Genomic DNA, 22,035 nt, shown 5'->3' on the forward strand with positions numbered 1-22,035 from the left:
GAGCGATAACCCCACTTACACCCTTAGCAGAATATTGAATCACTGAAAGCTCTCAGTAGACATATTATTCCATCTTAAGGAAATCATGATATCATTCTGAACATGCACAGCGTTCATGATCAGTCAGCTCAGGATGATGCGCCTACAGGCTTTTCTACTACTGATTTTATCCCATATATTCCCCTTCTTAATTGTGCATGTTGAAAATTGTTTTCCTTTAGCTGACCCAAGAGCCATAATGGCTCTTGGCTGACCCTATCAGTAACGGCTTTTAAGTTGTGATCTTGACAGGGTGGAAAGAAAGCATGAAAATTAATATAAATTAGAGCGTTTGTATGAGATTATAAATAATTTTTTGTGAAAGTCTACCCTAGCTCCAGAGGTCTGTTCTCGGAATAAGTAGGTTAAAATAAACGCCTGGTGCTCACAGTTTGATTAGGCCCCGAAATGGAACTCTGGTCACTCGAGCAAGTAATCTCGTTTCCATGCTAGAAAGCAGGTCAGAATCTGAACTGAGTGTCGCCGATTAGTTACTCCCATTTCGGCCGCGAACTATCAGGAATAAGGGTAGAAAAAACTAAACCTCTAGCACCAAGGGCAGTGGGTAGTTTTTAAAGGAAAAGGTAATGGCAGACTTAAAGTACTAACAAACAAAAATTGAGGGCCGAACTTAAGGCTCTAGAATCGCTTCTTTAAATATTTTTTTAAAAAAAATAAAAAGTTAAAAAGCATTCTGGCATAATTTGTTTTTTAGTTCATTCGTTTTATGCTTTGCTGATTAATTTTTTTAAAAAAAATCTTTGTTATTTACAATAACATGTATTAATTGAAATACGAGTCTTCCTGCTTTCTCCATCAAGTGAATAAAGATCTTCATCACTTCTCCTTTTTAGCACGTTCATGTAGCCGCTATTTCGTTCTTGAGAGTTCTGACCGTAATGTGGCAAATACTGATCAACAGAACTTGAGATGTGACCAGAGAGACCTGATCACGGGTGGTTATACCGACTGGTATCGTTTCAAAGGCGCAGCTGGGATCAGAATGCCAACATTCTGTGTACCAACACGGCGTTGTGGTACGCATGCGCCAGGTTGGCTTAACGGTTCACACCCATCAGTAAGAGAAGGCGTCGTCACTCGTCGAGTTTGTTACCATTGGGGTTCCAACTGTTGCAACTGGAAAAACGATATTCAGATCCAAAACTGTGGCGCTTACTATGTGTATCGGTTAGTTAAGCCTCCTCAGTGTTATCTGCGGTACTGCGCTCACAATCAAAGTAAGTTTTTTTCTTTGCTTTCTCTCTAGCTGTTATCCAAAGAGTTCTTGCACCATTTACTTCAACTGGAACTGTACATTAATTCTGTTACCTTATTCTCCTTTATTTTCGCGGGACTTAAATTTCGCGAAAATTTTCTCGGCACATTTCGCGAGTCTTTAATTTCGCGATCGCGGAGAAAAATTGTGTATGCAGGGAATTTAATTTCGCGAAATTGAAGATTAAGTGACTTTATTTTTAAGCCGAATTCATTAATTGCTTTATTATTCATTCAAAATAATTCCTAGTTAAAAACATAGCTAAAACATGCTTACGTGCATCGATGCTAAGTTCATCTTCGATAGTTGGGGTGACGAATGGTCTTTGCGAGCATTGCGATTTTTTTTGCGTGCACGAGGAGAGATAAAAAATTTGCTTTGCGAGCAGCGAGCAGCTTAGACAGTACAACTCGCAAGCAGCGAGCACTTCTTATATTTTCCGCTTGCAGCAATCCATATGGAAATCCTTTATTTTAAACAAAACAGAAAATATTTTAAAACGGTTTCTTTAAAACGGTCGTAGAACGTCTGTAGAAGGCCTTCATGATGTTCCATCCTCCGAGACTATTTCGGGAACAAGAATGACCCTGGAGGCTTTAAAACGAATTCAACGTGAAATAGAAGCTTTACATTGAGATTACGTGAGCAAGGTAAATGTGAAAGCCTTGGTGACTCTTCTCATCGAGCATTTCAACTCAAAGAAGAACAACCTCTTCTGGAAGAATCCTAAAGCTTCCAAACCGTTTTTATTGAAAACACGGCTTAATTAAAGCTCAGTGATCTAGAGCGGAAGAGACTGATATGATTAAACCATATATAGCTAGATTAGCTAATTTATTATTTACCGTTGTCATTTATCGCGTGCATTTCCACTGAACTTGATAGCCATATTTATACAAATTAAGCACCATACAGAATTACATTTACTTTAACCCAAACAAAGATTTACAAAATTTCGAGCAATACTGACAAGAGAGCGAACATGCGAGCAACTGCAAAAATTTGGGGAGCACGAGCAAGCGAGCACTCGTTTAAATTTTGCGAGCAAATCGAGCAAAGGTAAAATTTTGTGAGCAGTTAAAAATTTTAATGGACCATTCATCACCCCTGATAGTGTACGTTTCGGTTTGTCCAGCTCCCCAAATATTCTCCAAATAGTAGACGTCGCCCTCCGAATTGTCTTCTTGCTGTTTTTGAAATGTTTTTAGCTATTGTTTCGCCTATTTCCGGCTGTAGTTCTTACCCTTGAAACGAGTGAAATGTCCGCCTTTTTTTGTCACAAGCAAAACAACTCAACCTACTTAACCTGTAGCGGGCTGCATTTTTGACGTCATTTCCTCCCAGTCGTTAAACAAAAAATTATTTCAGATTTGGTCATCAGTAACTGGTTATGGTGAATTATTCGTGTGCTTTTAGCCAATCAGAATTGGGGAAATAGTTTGAATGAATAATAAACCCCTTTAATGAAACTGTACCGCCTGACTATTCCCAGAACGTTGTGTTGGGTGTATGGTTATGATTTGACGTTCGATCATTGGAACACAAATAATTAATTTAGGTCTTCGAAATAATTCATTTATCTATTTATTCATTTTCTAGCCTCTCTATCTTCGGTAACTCCCCCGTCCCCAGGTAAATATAATTTTCACTTCCCAGTTTGGTGCATCAGAGTTATTTTTATATAAACACCGCCAATGAAATACCAGGTGAGCTTTCGCGCGAAAACATGATATCTTCATGAAAATATCACCGTTGCTATGGCTACATAATAAATCGCGCCTTTCGCAGGAAAAAACTGTTCCAGTGAAATGGCTTGGTATTTCATTGGTGTTTATATGATAAATAGAACATATTACATGACCGCTTGGAGATACGAGATTTCTCTTCTCGTGTTGAAAATAGTTCACTCGTTCGCTTCGCTCACTCGTGAAATAGTTTTCAACACTCGAAGAGAAATTTCGTATCTCCGCGCGGCCGTGTAATATCCTCTATTTCTTCAGCTGACCCAGTCAGTTTATGGTTATCAAGTGCGGTCTTTACAGATTGGCAAGCAAGGCGTGAAATGAAAGCGTCTGTATGAGAATATAACTACTTCTTGTGAAAGTCTACCCTCCAGGAGGGGAGCGGGTACTTCCTTATAGGTCTCCGGAGGTCCGTTCTCGGAATAACTAGGATGAAGTAACCGTACTCACGGACCTCTGGTCACACGAGCAAGCTACCTCGCGTCCATGGGAGAGAAATCAGGTCATAACCTGAACTGGGTGTCGCCGATTGGTTACTCCTTTGTCGGCCGCAAACTATCAGGAATTATATGAAAATAAAAAAATAACCAGGTAGCAGCCATGGTAGTAAGATTTCTGGAAAGCTGAATTTGAAAAACAAGGAAGTCACAGACTTAACCAAATGTAAAGACCTGGACGCACATATTTACTTAAATAATATAGGCGACAAAATTGTTAATGCATTGTTGGTGTCTTTGTGTTCCTCCAGCCCTATCAACGAGTCCAACCCCAAGTATCATTACAGCCTCGCCAGGTATTCACTAGTTAAGGGGGTGTTTACATGAGAAAACTCGCACGGGCACGAGATCACCCCGGAATGACTTCTTTATTTCCGTATCGCGTTTACAGGATGACTGGGTCATTTCATATCGCGTTTATATGAAGGTGGACTTCATTTTGATAAAATACACGTGCGATTTAAAATCGCAAATATTACGCATACGCTACCCGTCCCAGTCTAGCGGTAGACCGATTTCACACCGAAACGAGTGGTCGTTCCGCGTTTCTGCGTTTACATGATACCGTTGACAAATTTCGTACCGGAGTGAAATTCTCGCTCCGGTACAGAGAGCGATGTGAACTCAAGCCGGTGTGACTCGCGCCGTCGTGACATTTTGTGGTGGTATCATATAAGCAAATACAGAGGCACAAGAGGGAACCGGAGTGAACTCGCGCTGCTGCGAAAGTCACCCCGGTGTCATGTAAACAAGTTTGTTTATATTACATTGCACTCACTATCTATCTTCCCATTGGCTAAGAGCCTACATTTAATTTTGAAAATCATCGCAATCTACTTACAGATTAGAGAGTCTGGGCTAATCGCGCAACGCATGATTTCCAAACCAGCAATGACAAATTATGTTCCATACAACGGTGTGTTTGTCGTCATTTTCTTCAAAACAATTTAGAATCTGAAAAAAACAATTATTGGATTCGGTTGTTGTAATAAAAGAAGTAATCAAGGAGTCGAAAATTGGTATTAGCCAAGGCTGATTATTCCGGATATTACAAAAACCGAATCAGGCAATAATGGTTTTAATCTGGTCCAAAAACGCAAGAACAAATGTAACTGGTTAATAATAGTCAAACTTTATTGGGTAACACAAATACTGATAGAGCCGGTGGTTTTAGATAGTGGTGTATAAATGTTAAGGGTTGTACAGACAAACAAAGTTAATGATGCTAAACTCAAATGCAATGTTTTAAAATTTAATTGCAGCCTCTACACAATTTCCAGTATCTTCTGTTTCGCTTCCTGTATATGGTGGTAAGAATAAGCAAAACTACTTTTATAATAACTTACTCGATGGGCTCCTGCTTACTCTTATTGTAAAGTAGTTTTAAACGTTAACAAGACCGGAGAGATGAACTCGCAACAACTAAGAACAACCTCAACTAGTGACCCGAAGAGGGACTTGAAGCTGGGGAGACTGAGATGAAATCGAGCGTCACCGTTAAGACACGAAGCATTTTGACGTTGAATATGTATCGCGCCATAAAGTGCTTCAAAAAATGGCTTGACTTGATTTGGTCGTGTATGTACAACTGAAACATTTGTAGAGATTACCGGCCTAGTAGCTTATATTCAGTCATGAAGGTCTTTATGGGACTTTCTCTCATTTGACTTACGGTGTATTCAGGTAAGGAGAAGCAAAAATATAACTATGCATAAACTTGCAGTACTCATAGGTAGGCTTATTCATTATTAGCTTTTTCGTGAGTACAATCTCTTGAAGGGCGTCAATTTACTTTCCTAAACTCAGTAAATAAAACGCAACTTTTTGTACGTCAGGTGTGAGATTGGTTGGAGGAAATTGGTCCGGAGAGGGCAGAGTGGAAATCTATTACAGAGGTAGCTGGGGAACTGTTTGCGACGATGACTGGGATATAAGAGACGCGCGAGTTGTGTGTCGTCAACTTGGGTATCCTTCTGCTGTCAGTGCTCCACACAGAGCACGGTTTGGCCAAGGAAATGGAACGATTTGGCTGGACAATGTTCAGTGTAAGGGATATGAAAGTTCCATTGTGAATTGTCGGCACCCTTCATGGGGTGTTCATAACTGTGGTCACAGTGAGGATGCATCTGTGGTCTGCTCGAGTAAGTATAATATTTATTTATGGTGAACAACTTAATTGGCTATTCACCGAACATGGAACGACCGAAGTAGTTAAAACTAGGCCTGTCCTGATTGTGCTCTGAACCCTTTGAGAAATTTTTCGCCGGTTCTAGCAACCTCGAGCAATTTTAAGCTGTTCTGGGCAATTTTGAGCAAAATATAAGTTTAGAGCAGATATATATATATATATATATATCAAGCACGAAAAAGTGAAAAAAGCCACGTCGGCCTTCACTTCCACACTTTGACTTCAGTAGAGAATCATAAGCTGATCACTGATGAGGATTTGTTCTTGTTTTAACAGACTTTTCAATCCCTTTTCCCTCTGCAAGTTCAGTCTCACCTACAGCAGGTAATGGCAAGTTTGTGCAATAAAACATGCTTCACAGGTACATTTAGAATTGCAGATCAGTTTGTGAGAGGACACTTTCTGTAAGTGAAACCATGACGAAGAGAAAAGAATTGGTGTTAAAGTTATTCTTTGCTGAAACTTAAGCCAATAATAGGGAAACGGAAGCACAGGTAACTTTAACATGTGCAGTCGGCCTCTTTAATAAGATTAAATGTCAATCCAATGACTCTCTTGTTAACGTTTCGTTTGTAACGTGGTACTGGTCTATTTTCCCTATATGAACGCTGGATTTCATTTGCAGGTGCAGGTGAAGAATGAACCTGTAGGGATTTAAGGCTTCAAGGGTTTGAGTTACAGGACCTTTTAGCTTAGTCACACTCCAAAATATGCTAATAACACGTTTGTGCTTATTAAACTATATTTATTGTATTAAATACAAAATGTTAATCAGTTCTTCTTTCTCTAATGTTTTCAGCAACTCCCACCGGTGAGTGAAATCATTGTGGAGTCCCACGCGCGCGCGAACAAAGCAAATCTGGTTATCAATCCAGTCCGAGAAGTTTTGGTAGTCACGTGACAGTACAGTCGTCAGTCCATCCACCCGTCCGCCCACACCACAGGGCAACAATGTGAAATCTCGCACTTTTTCGCTGGTGTGAGAGCCTGCAACTTGATGTTGTACATCCGTGTTGTGGTCAATTGACTGCTGTCAAAACAGAGTATGCACTGATCAGTATCAGATGACCTTTTCGCGGGCAGAGGTGTCGACCCATCGAGGTTACGTGTTTTTATGAAGTTATCCAAGTTACGAGTATTCAATTCCAAGTGCAAGAGCTTTGCCTTTAGCCTTGGTTAAATCTATATATTACAAATCATCAGTAACGCGGCCGAAAAGAAAACAATGTTGATTAAACGGAGAAAGGATGCTTATACACTTGAGTATTCTTTCTTCTCCTTCATTAGCTATATAAAACAAGTTTCTAACAAACATATATTTGGTGAAGATTATTTCTTGCTGGAAGTTAAGGAATAACATCCCCCCTGTCGCCCACGGCGACATTTATATGCCGGCTTATCTCAACACATTGCAATTAACAGTGGGGTTTTCTAATGCTCAACCACCAATTATTCTCCTGTTTACATTTCTAACATAAAAGGTGCATCTTCCCTTCATAACAATAACAACGCTGGGTTTAATTTCACGCGGTTGCAGGCGAAGTAGCAAATAAAAGCGTCTGGATTTAAGGGTTGGAGTTTGAGTTACAGGACCTTTAGCTTAGCCACATCCCAAAAACCTGCGAATTAATCTCTCCAATGCGCTATTCACACGCCTATGCCATTACAATTAGGTCATTGTTTTAAATTAGCAATTTTTAATTCAGCTCTACCTTATCTAATTTTTTTTCAGCAATGCCCACCTTTTTGCCTTCACCATGGAGTAAGTAAAATCATATTAATTCAGTCAAGCGGAAAAGAAAACAATGATGATTAATTTAACATTCAGCTTGGTGAAGACAAGAGAGTATAATTGGACAGAGAAAGAATCTTAGGGCATTTAAGTAAAGTTATTTTTTAAGGTTGTAATTAAACGGAAGTATAATTCCTGAGACCTTGCACATTCTTGGCGAAGGTTATTCTTGCTGGCACTCAACGAATAACATCCCATGGTGACATTTAAATGTACTGTCGACCTCTCTAAACACATTGTAGCTAACAATTAGATGTTTTGATGTCAAACTCATTATTCTCCTATTGACGTTTCAAACATATCCCATTAACTTAGCTACACCCAAAACTCTGCGAATTAAACCTTGTGCTAATAACACGTTTGTGCTTATATTACAATTAGTTTATTGTATTAGCACAAAATTTTAATTCATTTCTACTTTTTCGAATTTTTTTTAGTAATCCCCACCACTCGGCGTTCACCAACGAGTAAGTATCTAAAACTCATACAAATTATTGGTCAAGCAGAAAAAAGAATAATCCTCTGACAGATCTAAAGTGCCTTGTTTAATATGTTAAGAATCTGAAGCAAATATGAAAACGAAGACAGCGAAAATGACGCAAAAAAAGGCTCCCTAGGATAAGCTAAAAGCACCCAAAGCTTAAGCTAAGAGTGTTACGTGAATCACTGAAAACTGGATTCTGACGTCATATGACGTTATAGAACCTCCATTTTGAATTTTGATCCCCTCAGTTACCCAGTTAACAACGACTTCAACATACTGAAATATTTATTTTAGCATTTTATTCTTAAAATAATACATTTGAGAAATAAGTTATACCTGTAATTAAGGTGATAATTACACGAGACGATTTACAACCACGATTTCATGGATTCGTGATATTTTTTCTTGTTTATCACTCTTTTACTCGTAGGACCCAGGTTTGCCTTTACTATTTCATGCTTCCCCTCTGCCATGGTGGCTCACATATCACGTGACAGTTTGCCCTTGGGATCGGATGCCCGTCTACTTCATCTTAACGATCCCAGCTGTGGTGTGAATTATTTGACCAAGAAGAGTGTTATAATAAAGGCTCCTCTGAAAGGCTGCGGAACAGTTCGAAGGTAAAAATGAACTCTGAAAATACGGATCAATAACGTAATTATTGGTAATTAGTGAGCAACAAGTCCCCTTTTGATGTCGGCGCTGTTAAATATATTATATATCAAAAAAATCTTATTTTGTTAGATGTAGACATGACAGTGGACATGACAGTTTAATAACCTGCTTCACAACTGGCAAAAACACTCTGAAGCTTCCGGAGATTTTTTGCCCTAAAATGAAGTTTATATTTTCCAAACGTTTTAGGAACTTTGATTTTACGTACGGGTCAGCCTAGCTTTGAGAGAAATACATTTGTTATTTTTAACACGGATTCCTGTTGACAACTATGGAGCTCTGAATTTTTACCTTGCATGTTTGACCAGGAACATCGGGTACAGAGTATTCTTCCATAACAAGGTGGTGGTACCCTTTGGATATGGAAACAAGAGATCTTTGTCCGTGTTTCCGTTCAAGTGTGTTTACAGTCATTTTGGCTTTCCTTGAGAAGTGTTTCAAGCTACTCCATAATCACAACTAAGGTAAGAAATGATGGATGCACTGTGATTTTGCCAATTATTAAGCGTACTCTTTCAGTGTTCTCGGTTTTCACCTTAACTTGTTGAAGTGCAATTAATTCATAGAGAACAAAGGAAGTCCATTCCTTAAAGTAAGTTAACAAATGATAATCAATTTAGTTACCACAGCTTTAAATTTCTTTAAGGATTGTTACCACAATGGCCTCAGCGAAGCTACAGAGATTTTATCACCCTCTTGAAAGGAAAACCGCGCGAAAACGAAAACTCCCATTCTGCCATCCTTGATTTCGGGGGAAGGGGCTCTGCCACTCAGAGCCCATGTGGTCAGTTAATTAGATGACCTTACTTTCGACTTTTTTAAAACGAACTCTTCTTTGCAGTTAAAGTATTTTAAACCCCTTTCGTCATTTATTATCAAGATGATTTTAGTCATTTTACTTTGTGAAAGTTACCCAACATACGATAAACACAATTTTCGACAACTTTCAAATCTGTTTTCCTTTTTTTTCACAGGTGTTTTCTCGGTATGATAACCATCAGCAGTTACAAAAGTAATTTAAGAGGCAAATTTTAGCAATCCTTGTATCTATAAGGAGCTGTTTTAGTTTATGGCTGCAGTAATTATAATTTTGAAAAATACCAGAAATAACTAAAGTAATAAACATCATCTTAATGACGTGACCATTGCAGTTAGCCCAATGTTTGACCTTTGACCAGCCTGTGGGTGTACAAGGTTAAGGGGGAATGCTACACCCATCTTGCAGATTTCTCTGGTTTGAGAGACAAAATGAAAAATACGTGCTTTCCCACAATTACTTGTTTATGTATTAGACAGTCAATGAAATGCAAGCTAGAAAACTAAAACCATAAGAGATGAATATGGCTCCCTCCAAGAGTAAGAGCCAACTTTTGGATTTGAAGTCTAGATAGAATTATAACCATGAAAGAAGATTGCAAAACACAATTGAATCTCGAGCAATCACCAATCCCAAAACCTCTTGTAACGTAATATTATGTTCAATCCAAGAATCGTCAGTGATGGCAAAGGAGATAGAGCCAACTTCTCGGTGATGACCGAAGAAAAATTACAAAGAAAGGAAAGAAGACAAGGACCACAACGGCACGAGATTCCCCCAGCTCCCTCAAAAAAGCGCCCTCGATCTCGTCCGACTTTACTCATCTTCTAGTCGGGTCTCTTAGTGCAAAATATAGGCCGGATCGTTACAGACGTGACAAAAGTGTCATATTTGGCACAGAGCTTCCTTAGCACCTACCGATTAATACTGGAGGGGGTGCCCGTTACAAATGGTCCTAATTACAGATAAAAGGGGGGGGGGGGGGGGGGGTTAACTTTCACCTACAATAACAGATTGGGTGCCCTGTGGTGAGTACTCTTCTTGTTTGATTTGGCTAAAAAACATTTGTTGCAAATTTTTAAGTTTTTAATTTGGTAATATTTAGTTGTTGTTACACTATTCAAAATAGTTTTACATTTACATAATACTGACTAGTGCCCAGTCTCCACACGGTAAGTGTGGCCATGTTCATTGTGCGGACTGTGCGGCTATCAGTGTCACTGCTAAGACTTACCAGTGATAATATCATTACATATCAATTTAAACAGATCACAAAGCCAGCTTTCAAGGATGTCATACAATAACATAAAACTCAAATGTATCACACCCTAAACGATACAATCGTCAAAGTTTGACATGCCACATGAACGACCTCATGAACCGTAACTGACAACGCGCCCACTTTGTAATTGTGCCGCTAAGATTAGATTATAATTTGCTTTGTTGGTAACCCTGTCCTTGAGATAATGATTAAAACATGTCAACCTCGTCCTCAGGGGGAAAAGGAGGAGCAAGGGTGTCACAGTTGGTTAGTGCGCAGCCTTCGGGGCGAGAGGTCCCGAGTTCGAGCCCGGTGTCAGCATCTCCTTATTTCAACTTCTCTTTTTTCTGTGTAGCTTTGACTAGCTTTAAATACCCTTAAAACGGAGAATTAATGGAGAGAGGGGGGTAAAAGGAGCGCACCGTCGACCTCAAGTTTATCACTTATTATTACAAATTACTGTCACGAGTTATTGACGTAAAATATGGTCGTTTTACTTTTTTCCACCTTTTTATTAAGCCCTGGGGACGAGGTTGTAAAACATGCCTCTCCAGGGATTTTTAACACTCTTTATTTTTTGCACATTTGCATTTAAAAACAAGTGTATGAGGTCCCTGCATGCCTATACACCTGTAAGCGGCTCATTCACTTCAGAGCCCTTGGACCAGAGTGTTAATGGTAGTTCTATACGATCTTTCAAAAAAAAGGAAGGTCGTCGCGTGCGTTGCAATTTACAAACAAACTAACTTCAGAAGAGCTGAAATTTACAGGAACAAGGCCTCTTTTAGCCAACCAATGATGCATCATTTATGAAAATGAATGTAATTTGTTTGATGCAATTAGGCGAATACCCCGTGGTTACGAAATCTTACGATCATGAATTCCTCAAGAGCAATTCAGTTACCAACTTTTCACAAAATAATGCTGTGGAAAATTACATAAAATACCAAAAAAGCAAGGGTCAACAATAATTATGGCCTGGTCCCTTATAATAATGGAGTGGTCATGATAAAGAAGCCCATCAACCCCAACTTTGACCACTCAAACAGATTTTTGACAGATTACATACTGCAAAACTTTGCATTCACTTATGCCTATGTTGCCACACCAGGAGCCTAGAAATCGGCTCCTGGTCACACCTTGTTTTTATTGCTGAATATTATTCTAAAGAGCTTTACGAAATATTTTGTTAGTAGGGGTGTTTTGAACATGATTGATATTTAGAGATGGTGTCAAAAAAGAACACAGAAAAAGTCACAAAACAAGACGCATGAAACAACCGCAATCTAATATTCGTTTTACACTGATATAATGGCTTCTTTGGCTGCTATGCTGACGTTCTTGAAGATGGCCGGTAGTATCACAGCTAGTCCCGGGTTAGGTATACCGTTTATTACCAGTTTCACGGTTCCTGAGACTTAGGGCCTGTTAACATATATAAAGGTGGGGGACCCCAGGTAGGTGAGGTAACCTGCTCAGGTGGGGTAAAAAAATAACCCTCCTTTACATGCAATCTTACAACCCCGCCATCCTGGGGTACAGTTTCTCAAGATGGATGGGAATGCCAGATGTTCGAGTGAAATTGTTGTTTACAACCTCAGAATAGAATTCAGAGTGATTTAAGGTATTAAATAACAATTTTCAATCAAAACACCACAGGGACCCCAGCAGGTGAAATTTACAATAATTAAATCCTGTTTAGCACGCTTCAGTGGCATATTTGCAGTGGGCACCCCCTCTAATATTCATGGTACTGCAATAGGCTATCGCTGTGCAAAGTTTGGTGCTTTTGTCAACTCTGTAACGATCCTGACCATAAGAGATGAATATGGCTATCTCCAAGAGCAAGAGCCAACTTTTGGATTTGAAGTCTAGATAGAATTATAACCATGAGAGAAGATTGCAAAACACAATTGAATCTCGAGCAATCACCAATCCCAAAACCTCTTGTAACGTAATATTATGTTCAATCCAAGAATCGTCAGTGATGGCAAAGCAGATAGAGCCAACTTCTCGGTGATGACCGAAGAAAAATTACAAAGAAAGTAAAGAAGTCAAGGACCACAACGGCATGAGATTCCCCCAGCTCCCTCAAAAAAGCGCCCTCGATCTCGTCCGACTTTACTCATCCTCGAATCATTTGTTTTCTAATGCCAGTATTTCTTATAATCGTATCTGTCTTAAAGAAATAGTTTGGCTAACTAATGAATTTACTTAACCCTGGGACCAAGTAACTTTCTATTTCAAAAAGAGCATATTGTTTCACGCTGGATTACTGAACATTTTTCTTTATTGGGATGATAGTCTAAATTTTTTAGCCATTCAGAACACTTTAATTTGAAATTTTCCTGAGGAGCATATTATACTCCCAAACCCCGTGGTATGCTAAACCTTTACGCATTCGAATCAGCCCTTCTTTCACTTTAACCGGCCCCTCTCCTTCCCCCTCCACGACCTACACAGAAGTTCTAACCTTGCTGCGCTCCATGGAATTGTGCAGACTATAACATATGCTGACGTCTCTAAGAAATGCAAAAAAAACGAAGCGCAAAACCGTTTTTAAGAGTGTCATTTTATTGGAACCCCGCGAGGCTAAGATAAACATTCGCGACTGATTCTGAGAACCATAGAAAAACCTTGAAGGACGCGGCAAAGTGCTTTGTTGTTGCTGTTTTACTCAAAATACGTTTAAGCGTTCGTCGCCATTTTGAAAGTCATTGAAACAAGATTTTACGTCATACTTGCTTGTGGGCTCAACTATCCGCCTTGATGAAGCCCCCTCCCTCCTTGGTGGAACGATTTTTCTTGAGAATAAATTTACATAAAGAAATCCGGGTGACGTCTTCTCAACGCAGTCAACGTAAGGATCGTGAAATAAGGACTGAAAAATGCGCATGCGCCTTTTTAAAGTTTATTGATTCTTCTATATGCAATAAAGGCAATTTTGAAGATCAAATATATCGAAGCGGCTCAACTGAGCTACATGTACACTCGGCTAGGTTATATTCTCTTCAGTATTGGGCAATTTCTTCTTAGGGAAGAGTAGTTATTCTAAGAGTATAAATCTTTTTTAAAAAATTATCATTTCAAAATCTAAGATGTTCTGTTCAGATGTCTTAAGAGTCAATGTCAGTAAGAATCGGACATAATTACAAAACCACGGACACAGTTCAAAAATCGTTTTCGCTGATACTTTTTACATTGATAGAGTATTGTATCGTAGTTAACAAATTAAAAATAGGGCTAGTTTTCTCTAATTTTTGCGTTTATAAGGGAAATTAAATAAAATCGGCTGGGTCCATTTTGAACCAAAATGACTTCTGGGAATATTACGTTACGAAGAGAAACCTAAAAACTTACTGTTATACTGTACGCCACGAACGAACTTTCGCTGTAAGGCCAGGCCCATGGCTCGTACTCCCAGAGGAGTGCTGATCTTCGAATCCTCATTGCCGCCCTTAGCCCACTTCTTAAGGGCAGAAAACATGGCTGCAGGGTAACGAACAACCTGCTTTATGGTGTGGACATCACTTAGCGTGCAGATCCACGTCGAGTGATAAATGCTGAATATTTTTAACCCAAACGATGCTCAAAGGAGACATCGTGAAGTGACATTCGTGGCAAAGATGGTGGATAGCTCGGTTACTCAGTCAAGACGTGGCGTTTTGCAAAGAATGACGGAAAACATCTCGAGGCTCCCGGGGCCCTGGGGCGGGGAAGAAAATAGGGAAGATCTTCTGCCCGTTTTTTGGCTTTTTTTTTCCTACAACAGACCCGAGCCTGATCCCACGTTAAGTTGTCTTGACCTCATAGAGGTAGGTAGGCTTATACCAAGCGGGACGGGAGAGGACGAGATTAGGGAGTTTAAGCACATTCTCGTCCTTAACCCCTCCAGGGGGCCTGAGCACGAGGACCAGGAGGCTCTGGGAGCACAGGATTTCAAGTCCTAGATTAATTAGGACTTCCGGTCATTTCCGATTGAAAAGTAAGTTGGAGGATTCTCTTTTTAAAGCTTTGAATCACCTTAATTTACAGTCATTGACACTTCTGTAAGAGCAAGTGAATTAACACTATTAGAAACGTTGAAGAAAATCAGAAAAGACGGGGGTACTGCCATATATGGGCTATATAGGTATGTGCCGCTGTGAGGGGTATGGTTTTCAAGCAGTTTACTCTAGGATAGGGTATATAAATCAGAGCGTTTGGATCTAGATTCATAAAACTGATCAGTTGGTTTAAGATTTTATCTAGACTAGGGATTGTGGTATAAGGTTTTGTTTTGGCTTGACTGTGCTAGTCACCTCAGTAGTTTCTGGAAAACAGCTACTCTAGGATAGGGGGGATTAGGGGAGTTTACTCTAGTATAGGGTAGCGAAATTCAGCTGAACTAGCTCTGGTATAGGTTAAGGGTTCCAGGGTCCCAGCGGCACATCCTCAATCATCTGATAGTGTCCTTGATATTGTGGCATACAAGAAGGCACATCACATACCACACATCTAGGAAAGATCGGAGTTTCTTAACCAGATGATTTCACTATTCTATTTCTTCATTAATTGGGGGCCGTGTTTTTTTGTTTATATAATGCCTGCCCAATTACACGTCCTTATTCGCTATGGAAATTGATGCCAAACAAATATCCCAATCATTAGCTAATCATTAATTTAAACCATAGTTAGTAGAGGAGACTGATTAGGAAAGCCGGCAAACATCAAAGTTGAAAACAACGCTGCTGTGTTGCGCCATTTGTTTCAGAATTCTCATTGACAGTCAGTAGTGCGTACAACCGACAGAGTAGTGCGTACAACTGGCAGAGTAATGTACACAACTAACAGAGTAGTGCGTACAATCGACAAAGTAATGTACATAACCGACAGAGTAATGTACACAACCGACAGATTAGTGCGTACAACAACCGACAGAGTAAATCTTTGCAACCGACAGAGTAGTACGTACAACCGACAGAGTAATGCACATAACCGACAGAGTAGGGCGTACAACCGACAGAGTAGTGCGTACAACTGACAGAGTAACGTAAACAACCGACAGAGTAGTGCGTACAACCGACAAAGTAGTGTACATAACCGACAGAGTAATGTACACAACCGACAGATTAGTGCGTACAACAGACAGAGTAGTGCGTACAACCGACAAAGTAATGTACATAACCGACAGAGTAATGTACACAACCGACGGAGTAATGCGTACAACCGACAGAGTAAATCTTTGCAACCGACAGAGTAGTACATACAACCGACAGAGTAATGCATTTAATCGACAGAGTAGGGCGTACGACCGACAGAGTAGTGCGTACAACTGACGAAGTAGTGCGTACAACCGACAAAGTAATGTACATAACCCACAGAAGAATGTACACAACCGACAGAGTAAATATTTACAATCGTCTGTAGTAGTTCGTACAACAGACAAAGTAGTAAATACAACTGATAGAGTTAATGTCACAGCCGACAGAGTAGTACGTACAACCGACAGAGTAGTGCGTACAACCGACCACGTAAATGTTTATAACCGACAGAGTACTAGGGGTATAAGAGAAACTGCGAGAATACTTCGTTACTCATATCTACCTAAGCAGCCCGAGGAATTGTCGCAGCTAGTAAGTATATTTTACCGCATAGATTTCTTCTAAATGAGGGACAAACATTCACAGTTACTACTGTACATGTACATGTATGGCAAGGCTCAATACATTAATTAAACTTTTTATGAATTTACAAACATCACGAACATTCATTTCAGTGAATATGAATACATCTCACTGGAGTGTTGCTCTTTGGGTTTTGACCGCTTTTTGGATTGTCACCTCGTTACAGCGATCTGGTAAGTTTAGCTAAGTTTTCGAGTAATCTTCATTTATCTAAAGTGAATAACATCTTCATTGTCGGTGGTAGTTCTGGCACATCAAATAACGCATTTTTTTTCCCGCAGACGCAATCCGTTGGACAAAACAGCCTGAGAAACCAACAATCCTGGTTGAAGGTCTGAACAACACTTACGTGCAACTTGTCTGGAAATTTCTGATTGCAGGAACCTCTGAAGGGGCCGAAATTCTTCGGGGTGTCACATTTCGAAGGCAAAGGGATGCTGGTGATTTACCAGTAGTTATTGCAAGCAACAGGAACGGAGAGGCGTTTTCTGTTCTTCCGCAATTTCGTGCAAACTACAGCGCCATAGTTCCAGCTACACTAATTCTGAGAAGAGCCGTGGCCAATGAGCCAGATTTCATCTACTCAATCGAGGTATCTTTCCTCAGAAATAATCTCCCTCAGCCGGGGTTTAGAGATGCAGTGCAAGTTGTAGTTCGTGGTAAGCATTTAAAACTGTTTTAAAGGCTCCTTTTTCTCCTGATTTCCACCATTTTCTTTCAAAACAGCATGTGAAACAACGATGTACGCTTTCAATCCCTTTCCTTTCAAGTTTAACTTATTGTGCCCTCTTCATTTTCATCCTCTCCTAAAGAAAAGCATTGCTCAAACTTTCCGTTACTCAAATCGCGTTCTATGTGAGAGTTCTAAAACCAAACACACTTTACATCCCCTATGCCTATTTTTATCTCCCCTGAATCATGACGCTCCATGAGTCGGGACTGAAAAAGACAGCCTGAGTCGATCGGTGCAGCCACGCCTTTCAATATGGCAGATATTCGAAAGAGCACCGCCGTGTTTGTTAAGGCACTGTTTGCGGAGGATTATTTAGGGAAGCATGTCTATTCGCTGTACGTTCTCTTTTCTAATACCATAAGAGGTGATATTTCGACTCTCTCCCTTTGTTCAAAATGATAAGAATAGCATAAAACCGTAATTAACTAACAAAAGTTAGATTTCTCTTCAATTATGAGTTATATAAGATAGTAATTGTTAGTTACTGTATAGCTGGCCCCGGTTGTTCAAACGTCGGATAGCGCTATCCACTGGATAAATCACTATCCAGCGGATATTGTAATTGATTTCCGTAATACTTATCCACTGGATAGTGATTTATCCGGTGGATAGCGCCATCCAACGTTTGAACAACCGGGGCCTGGAGTTTTTTTTTCCAGAAAAGCGCGTCCGTAACCACTAAGATTTGCGCAAGCTGTATGAAGTCGTGAGAGGAGCGACAAATCTGGCACCAAATTGCAGTAAGAGCGACTGTATGCTCACAAAGCCTGGTTAGTCTCGTACCCCTCTTGATCCAAAGACCACGGGTAACGATGTGCTTCAGCGAACTCTTAGAGTCTCAACACGGGACGAAAAATTGGATTTACTGCACTTTTGACACGCGTGAAAAGTTAAGTCAAATATGGTATTGGCTTTGACTTCACCTTTGACGCGCGTCAACGATGTCGCCAAATATATAAACTCTTTGCTTACTCCTTTGACCTCGGTAAAGGTAAAGTCAAATTGGTAACAACTTTGACTTCTTCTTTGACGCGCGTCAAAGATGAAGTCAAATGAATCAATGCTTTGCTATTCCTTTAACCCTTAGCAAAGTCGTTGTCAAATATGCTGGTAACTTTGACTTTACCTTTGACGCACGTCAAAGATGAAGTCAAAAGTGTAGTGGCTGTGACCACACCTTTGATACTAGTCAAAAATGAAGTCAAATACGACCGCTACACTTTTACAACACTTTCGAATGGTGCTGAAAGGTGAGAGCAAATATGCGATGAATTACGTCTACAAACACTTATGTCGAAACTGATATTAAGAAAGGAAATTAAAAAGCTGTATTTGAATACTGTTTTAAAGATATTTATACGATAATACCGAACACGGGCGGGTAATCATTGTAATTGCTGTTCTATAATTATTTTTGAAAATGTTCTAGAATATGTACTTTTTCGAAGTGATTTTTGTTGTCTTATCTTGAGTGGATCATTTTCTCCTTGATCGATCAATATACCATGTATATGACCATGATGACAGCGACGCAAAACAATGACTCAACAATTGGACGATGGAAGACTGAACCCAAGCAAGACACCTTGTTTTTGGCGCGAAATTGTCGCGGCTGCAAACTCTCTCCGCCCGCGCAAACAAACAAACTACGCAGATCTGAAGAAAACAAAAGCTGGTTTTTTGTACGAAGCAGTCCAGCTTTTGTTAACAAATATTTTCACCCTTATCTTTGATAGAGTTTAGACCACAAACTTGTTCAAAAGGTACGTGTCATTCTTTTCTATGTGTGCATACAATAGTTGTTCTTCAAACTTCATAGTTTTGCTTACGGAAACCAACTCCGAACAGGCGTGGATGTCGTGCTTGGGAGCTTTTCTGATTGTTAAATCTGGTTCAGTAAACTTTAAAAATTTTTCTATATCACAGTAGAGAATACATTAGATCAAGCCCTTTCTTCTTAATAGGGTTAGTGCATATCTGCAAAAGTAATAGCTGGCTTATATTTCACAATGCAATTCAAGTCAAAACTCCATGTTAGAACGTACTAACATCAAGATTACCCAATTCTGGTTTTTCTAACAGTTATGCTTAACTACAAAATAATATAAGACTTACATATATATTTTTTTCATGGACAGTGTACTTCAATAAAAATATCTGTACCAGACTTTGATGGGCATAGTACTGAAGCAAGTACATAAGTTTATTTGAACAGGATTCAGTGCAGTTTATCTAACAAAGAAGTGTGGTTATTTGAAGACTTCGGATGTTTTACAAACGTGAGTATCTCTTCCTATTGATTTTTCTGGGTTCTATACGTAATGGGGCTCAGGCTACATAATTTTTAAAATATTCCATTGATTTTTGTACCACCACAGTGGCAGCTAGGTATGTTTCAACATTTAATAATAATCATTCAAACATACCGAGCTGTCCCTTCTTTATTGTGACTGGACAATAACTTTAAAAATAGCCTGCGTAGCAAGCTTTTCCGCGCGAGTTTTGGGCAAAAAAAGAGGAAGGAGGGGCCGGGAGGGGCTAACTCGCGCAATAACTCCTACTGGAAACGTTTGTTATGCAGGCTAGGTATAATATAAAGTGTTTCTCTAGCTTAATTTTAAGCTTTAGGCATAGAGGGAAATTTTGATTGAATTTTCCTGGACTTTATTAAGTGATAATAAGGCTCGACTCAAACGTCAAATTTCACAAATGACGAACTTAATGACAATGCATGTACACGAAATGTAATGTTCCCATTCAAAAGCATTAGGTTCGCTACACATTTTTAACCGAGTCTATAAGTTTTGATAAAGATAAAGAGAAAGGGGGATTTTCTGCAGAAAAGGAGCGATAGTAAAAAGGGAGTGGGGCCGAAAAATTTATTTAAAACACTATGACTGTATTTTTTATCCCAAATTGCTATATTCTTTTACAATTATTTCACAGATAAAAGAAACAAGGAAAAGTGATAAGTCTCCAGTGGAACGAAACACACAAGAGAGGAAGATTTTAGTTAGATACATGGCGTTTGTCTTTCACTAACATCAAGAATCAAAAGCACTCTAGAATGAAAATCTTCGCAAAGATAACATCAAGACAGATGGGCTCCTCATCAAGAACATTTCTTACTTACCTTGATTTGTGCACTGGCTTGCGTGAAAGATGTGTTTTAACTATTTTGCAGGCTCCCGTCCGTGACAACAGCGTGTATCTGGAACATTGATAGTGCTTCAAAAATTTGCGGCAGTCATTTTGATTGTCCATTGACAGACTGCAATGAGTACTTAAGACAATAAATCGTGAAACGGTTTTTAAAAATCATTTTTATGCGTTTAAGTTTTAATAGGAACTATTCAGCTTTCTAATCATCTAATGAGGTTTTAGGACAATAAAGTACAAGATTAAGAACTCAGTCTCTTATCTGTCCACCTTTTTAAACGGTATCCAGGTCGCAATTGAATTTGATTGAAATCTCAAGTTGGATTCTAGCCTGTATATCAAGCGCTTATGACTAGCGAGGCAATAACGCGGCATTCGCGCGAAGCGCGAGGCGAACGCGGAATTCACGCGAAGGGCGAGACGAGCGAGAGGCGCGATGCGAGGGGAGGAAAAAAACCAAACATATTTGGCAACACTTTTGTTAAACCTTTGACTTAAATCTCACACGCATTTGACGACAACTTTGTCACACATTTGACCTGAGGCTCAGACACATTTAACGACACTTTTCACAAGCCTTTGACTTTAATCACAGACATAACTTTGCCGCGCTTTTGTCACACCTTTGGCCTGAATCTCAGACATATTTGAGGACGCCTTCGATAGGGGTACAAATGCTAATGAAATATACCTTTGACGCGCGTCAAAGGTAGGGGTTAAAGGCGTGACAAAAACGGCCTTTATCGCCTGAAGACTCGTCTTTGACCGCGGGCAAATGTAAACATTTGTCGCGCGTCAAAGTTGTACAAAGGTGTGCAAAGGTGGCCTTTATCGCCCGTTTGACTTCATCTTTGACGTTCGGTAAATCCGTTTTTTCGTCCCGTGCAAGTCCCAGTTCAACGCGAGTCATCAGTGTAGGATGCTGTGGACAAACATTACGGGATGACTGAATATTCTTGCGTTCATGTTAACAACAAAACAGATATTTTAAATGTTGGACCTATGCGCATGATTTAACTCACGTCTCACAACTTGAAACACACAGACACTTAGGTTCTTTATCAAAGGAAGAAGAAAAATCGAGACAGTTGCCAATACAGAGCAAAAACACTTAAAAAACACAAGAGTGAAATGATAATAATTTAATTTAATTTATCCCATTTTCACTGCATCAGTAGAAACAAAGGTATCACACATAGAACATATACATATATATATATATATATATAAAAACACTTTGCTATGCCTGAAGAGCCGCAACAGCGGTGAAACGCGTAGCGCAAAAGCAAAGAAGACTTTCGTTTTTCATTATTTTTAGTATCTTCATTCGACACAGAAGTTTACTTTCTATATATATATAAAGAAAACTTAGCTAAATTACATAAGAGAACAATTAACTACATACTAAAGAAAACAAAAATTATTGCAGTGGGGAAGGACTAGAAGGGAACATACGGACCATTCGAGCTAGTCCACCCAAAAACTACAACAGACACTTAAATAAGGAAAAAGAATATATATATATATATATATATATATATATATATATATATATATATATATATATATAACTTATATCTTAAATGTTAAACCTATAATTGCTAATATGTCATATCCTAGATTAATCTAATCAGAAAATAATTGTTGCATCGATCACTACATCCAAGTGACATGCGGGTGGTCAGGGTCGAAGTTCTTCTTTTTAT

At 39.3% G+C, this 22,035-nt stretch overlaps 3 protein-coding genes and 1 long non-coding RNA gene across 8 annotated transcripts in view; 3 read left to right on the forward strand and 1 right to left on the reverse strand.

Moving 5' to 3' along the window:
• LOC140939212 (rab-like protein 6) overlaps positions 1-14,383 on the reverse strand; it is a 40,065-nt gene extending 25,682 nt beyond the window's left edge. Inside the window, exon 1 of the mRNA XM_073388787.1 lies at positions 14,132-14,383. Within this exon, the coding sequence (XP_073244888.1) occupies positions 14,132-14,258 (127 nt within the window). The 5' untranslated portion in view covers positions 14,259-14,383. The remainder of the gene's footprint in view (positions 1-14,131) is intronic.
• Positions 1-22,035, forward strand: part of LOC140939211 (scavenger receptor cysteine-rich domain-containing group B protein-like) — a 74,279-nt gene that overhangs the window by 2,218 nt on the left and 50,026 nt on the right. For all 5 annotated transcript variants that reach the window (XM_073388781.1, XM_073388784.1, XM_073388785.1 and 2 more), the window contains exons 4-9: positions 894-1,277; positions 2,915-2,947; positions 3,806-3,850; positions 4,817-4,864; positions 5,390-5,695; positions 6,019-6,066. In XM_073388781.1, the coding sequence (XP_073244882.1) occupies positions 894-1,277; positions 2,915-2,947; positions 3,806-3,850; positions 4,817-4,864; positions 5,390-5,695; positions 6,019-6,066 (864 nt within the window). The remainder of the gene's footprint in view (positions 1-893; positions 1,278-2,914; positions 2,948-3,805; positions 3,851-4,816; positions 4,865-5,389; positions 5,696-6,018; positions 6,067-22,035) is intronic.
• Positions 6,613-9,835, forward strand: LOC140939214 (uncharacterized). The gene is made up of 5 exons (XM_073388789.1): positions 6,613-7,504; positions 7,972-8,001; positions 8,449-8,638; positions 9,002-9,157; positions 9,668-9,835. The coding sequence occupies exons 1-4, from the start codon at positions 7,477-7,479 to the stop codon at positions 9,120-9,122; spliced, it is 369 nt and encodes a 122-aa protein (XP_073244890.1). The 5' UTR covers positions 6,613-7,476; the 3' UTR covers positions 9,123-9,157; positions 9,668-9,835.
• LOC140939216 (uncharacterized) lies at positions 17,681-20,731 on the forward strand. Its single transcript, XR_012165615.1, has 3 exons — positions 17,681-18,933; positions 19,309-19,449; positions 20,117-20,731. It is a non-coding gene; the product is annotated as an uncharacterized lncRNA (long non-coding RNA).

Source organism: Porites lutea, chromosome 5, assembly GCF_958299795.1.
Source record: "Porites lutea chromosome 5, jaPorLute2.1, whole genome shotgun sequence".
NCBI lineage: Eukaryota > Metazoa > Cnidaria > Anthozoa > Scleractinia > Poritidae > Porites > Porites lutea.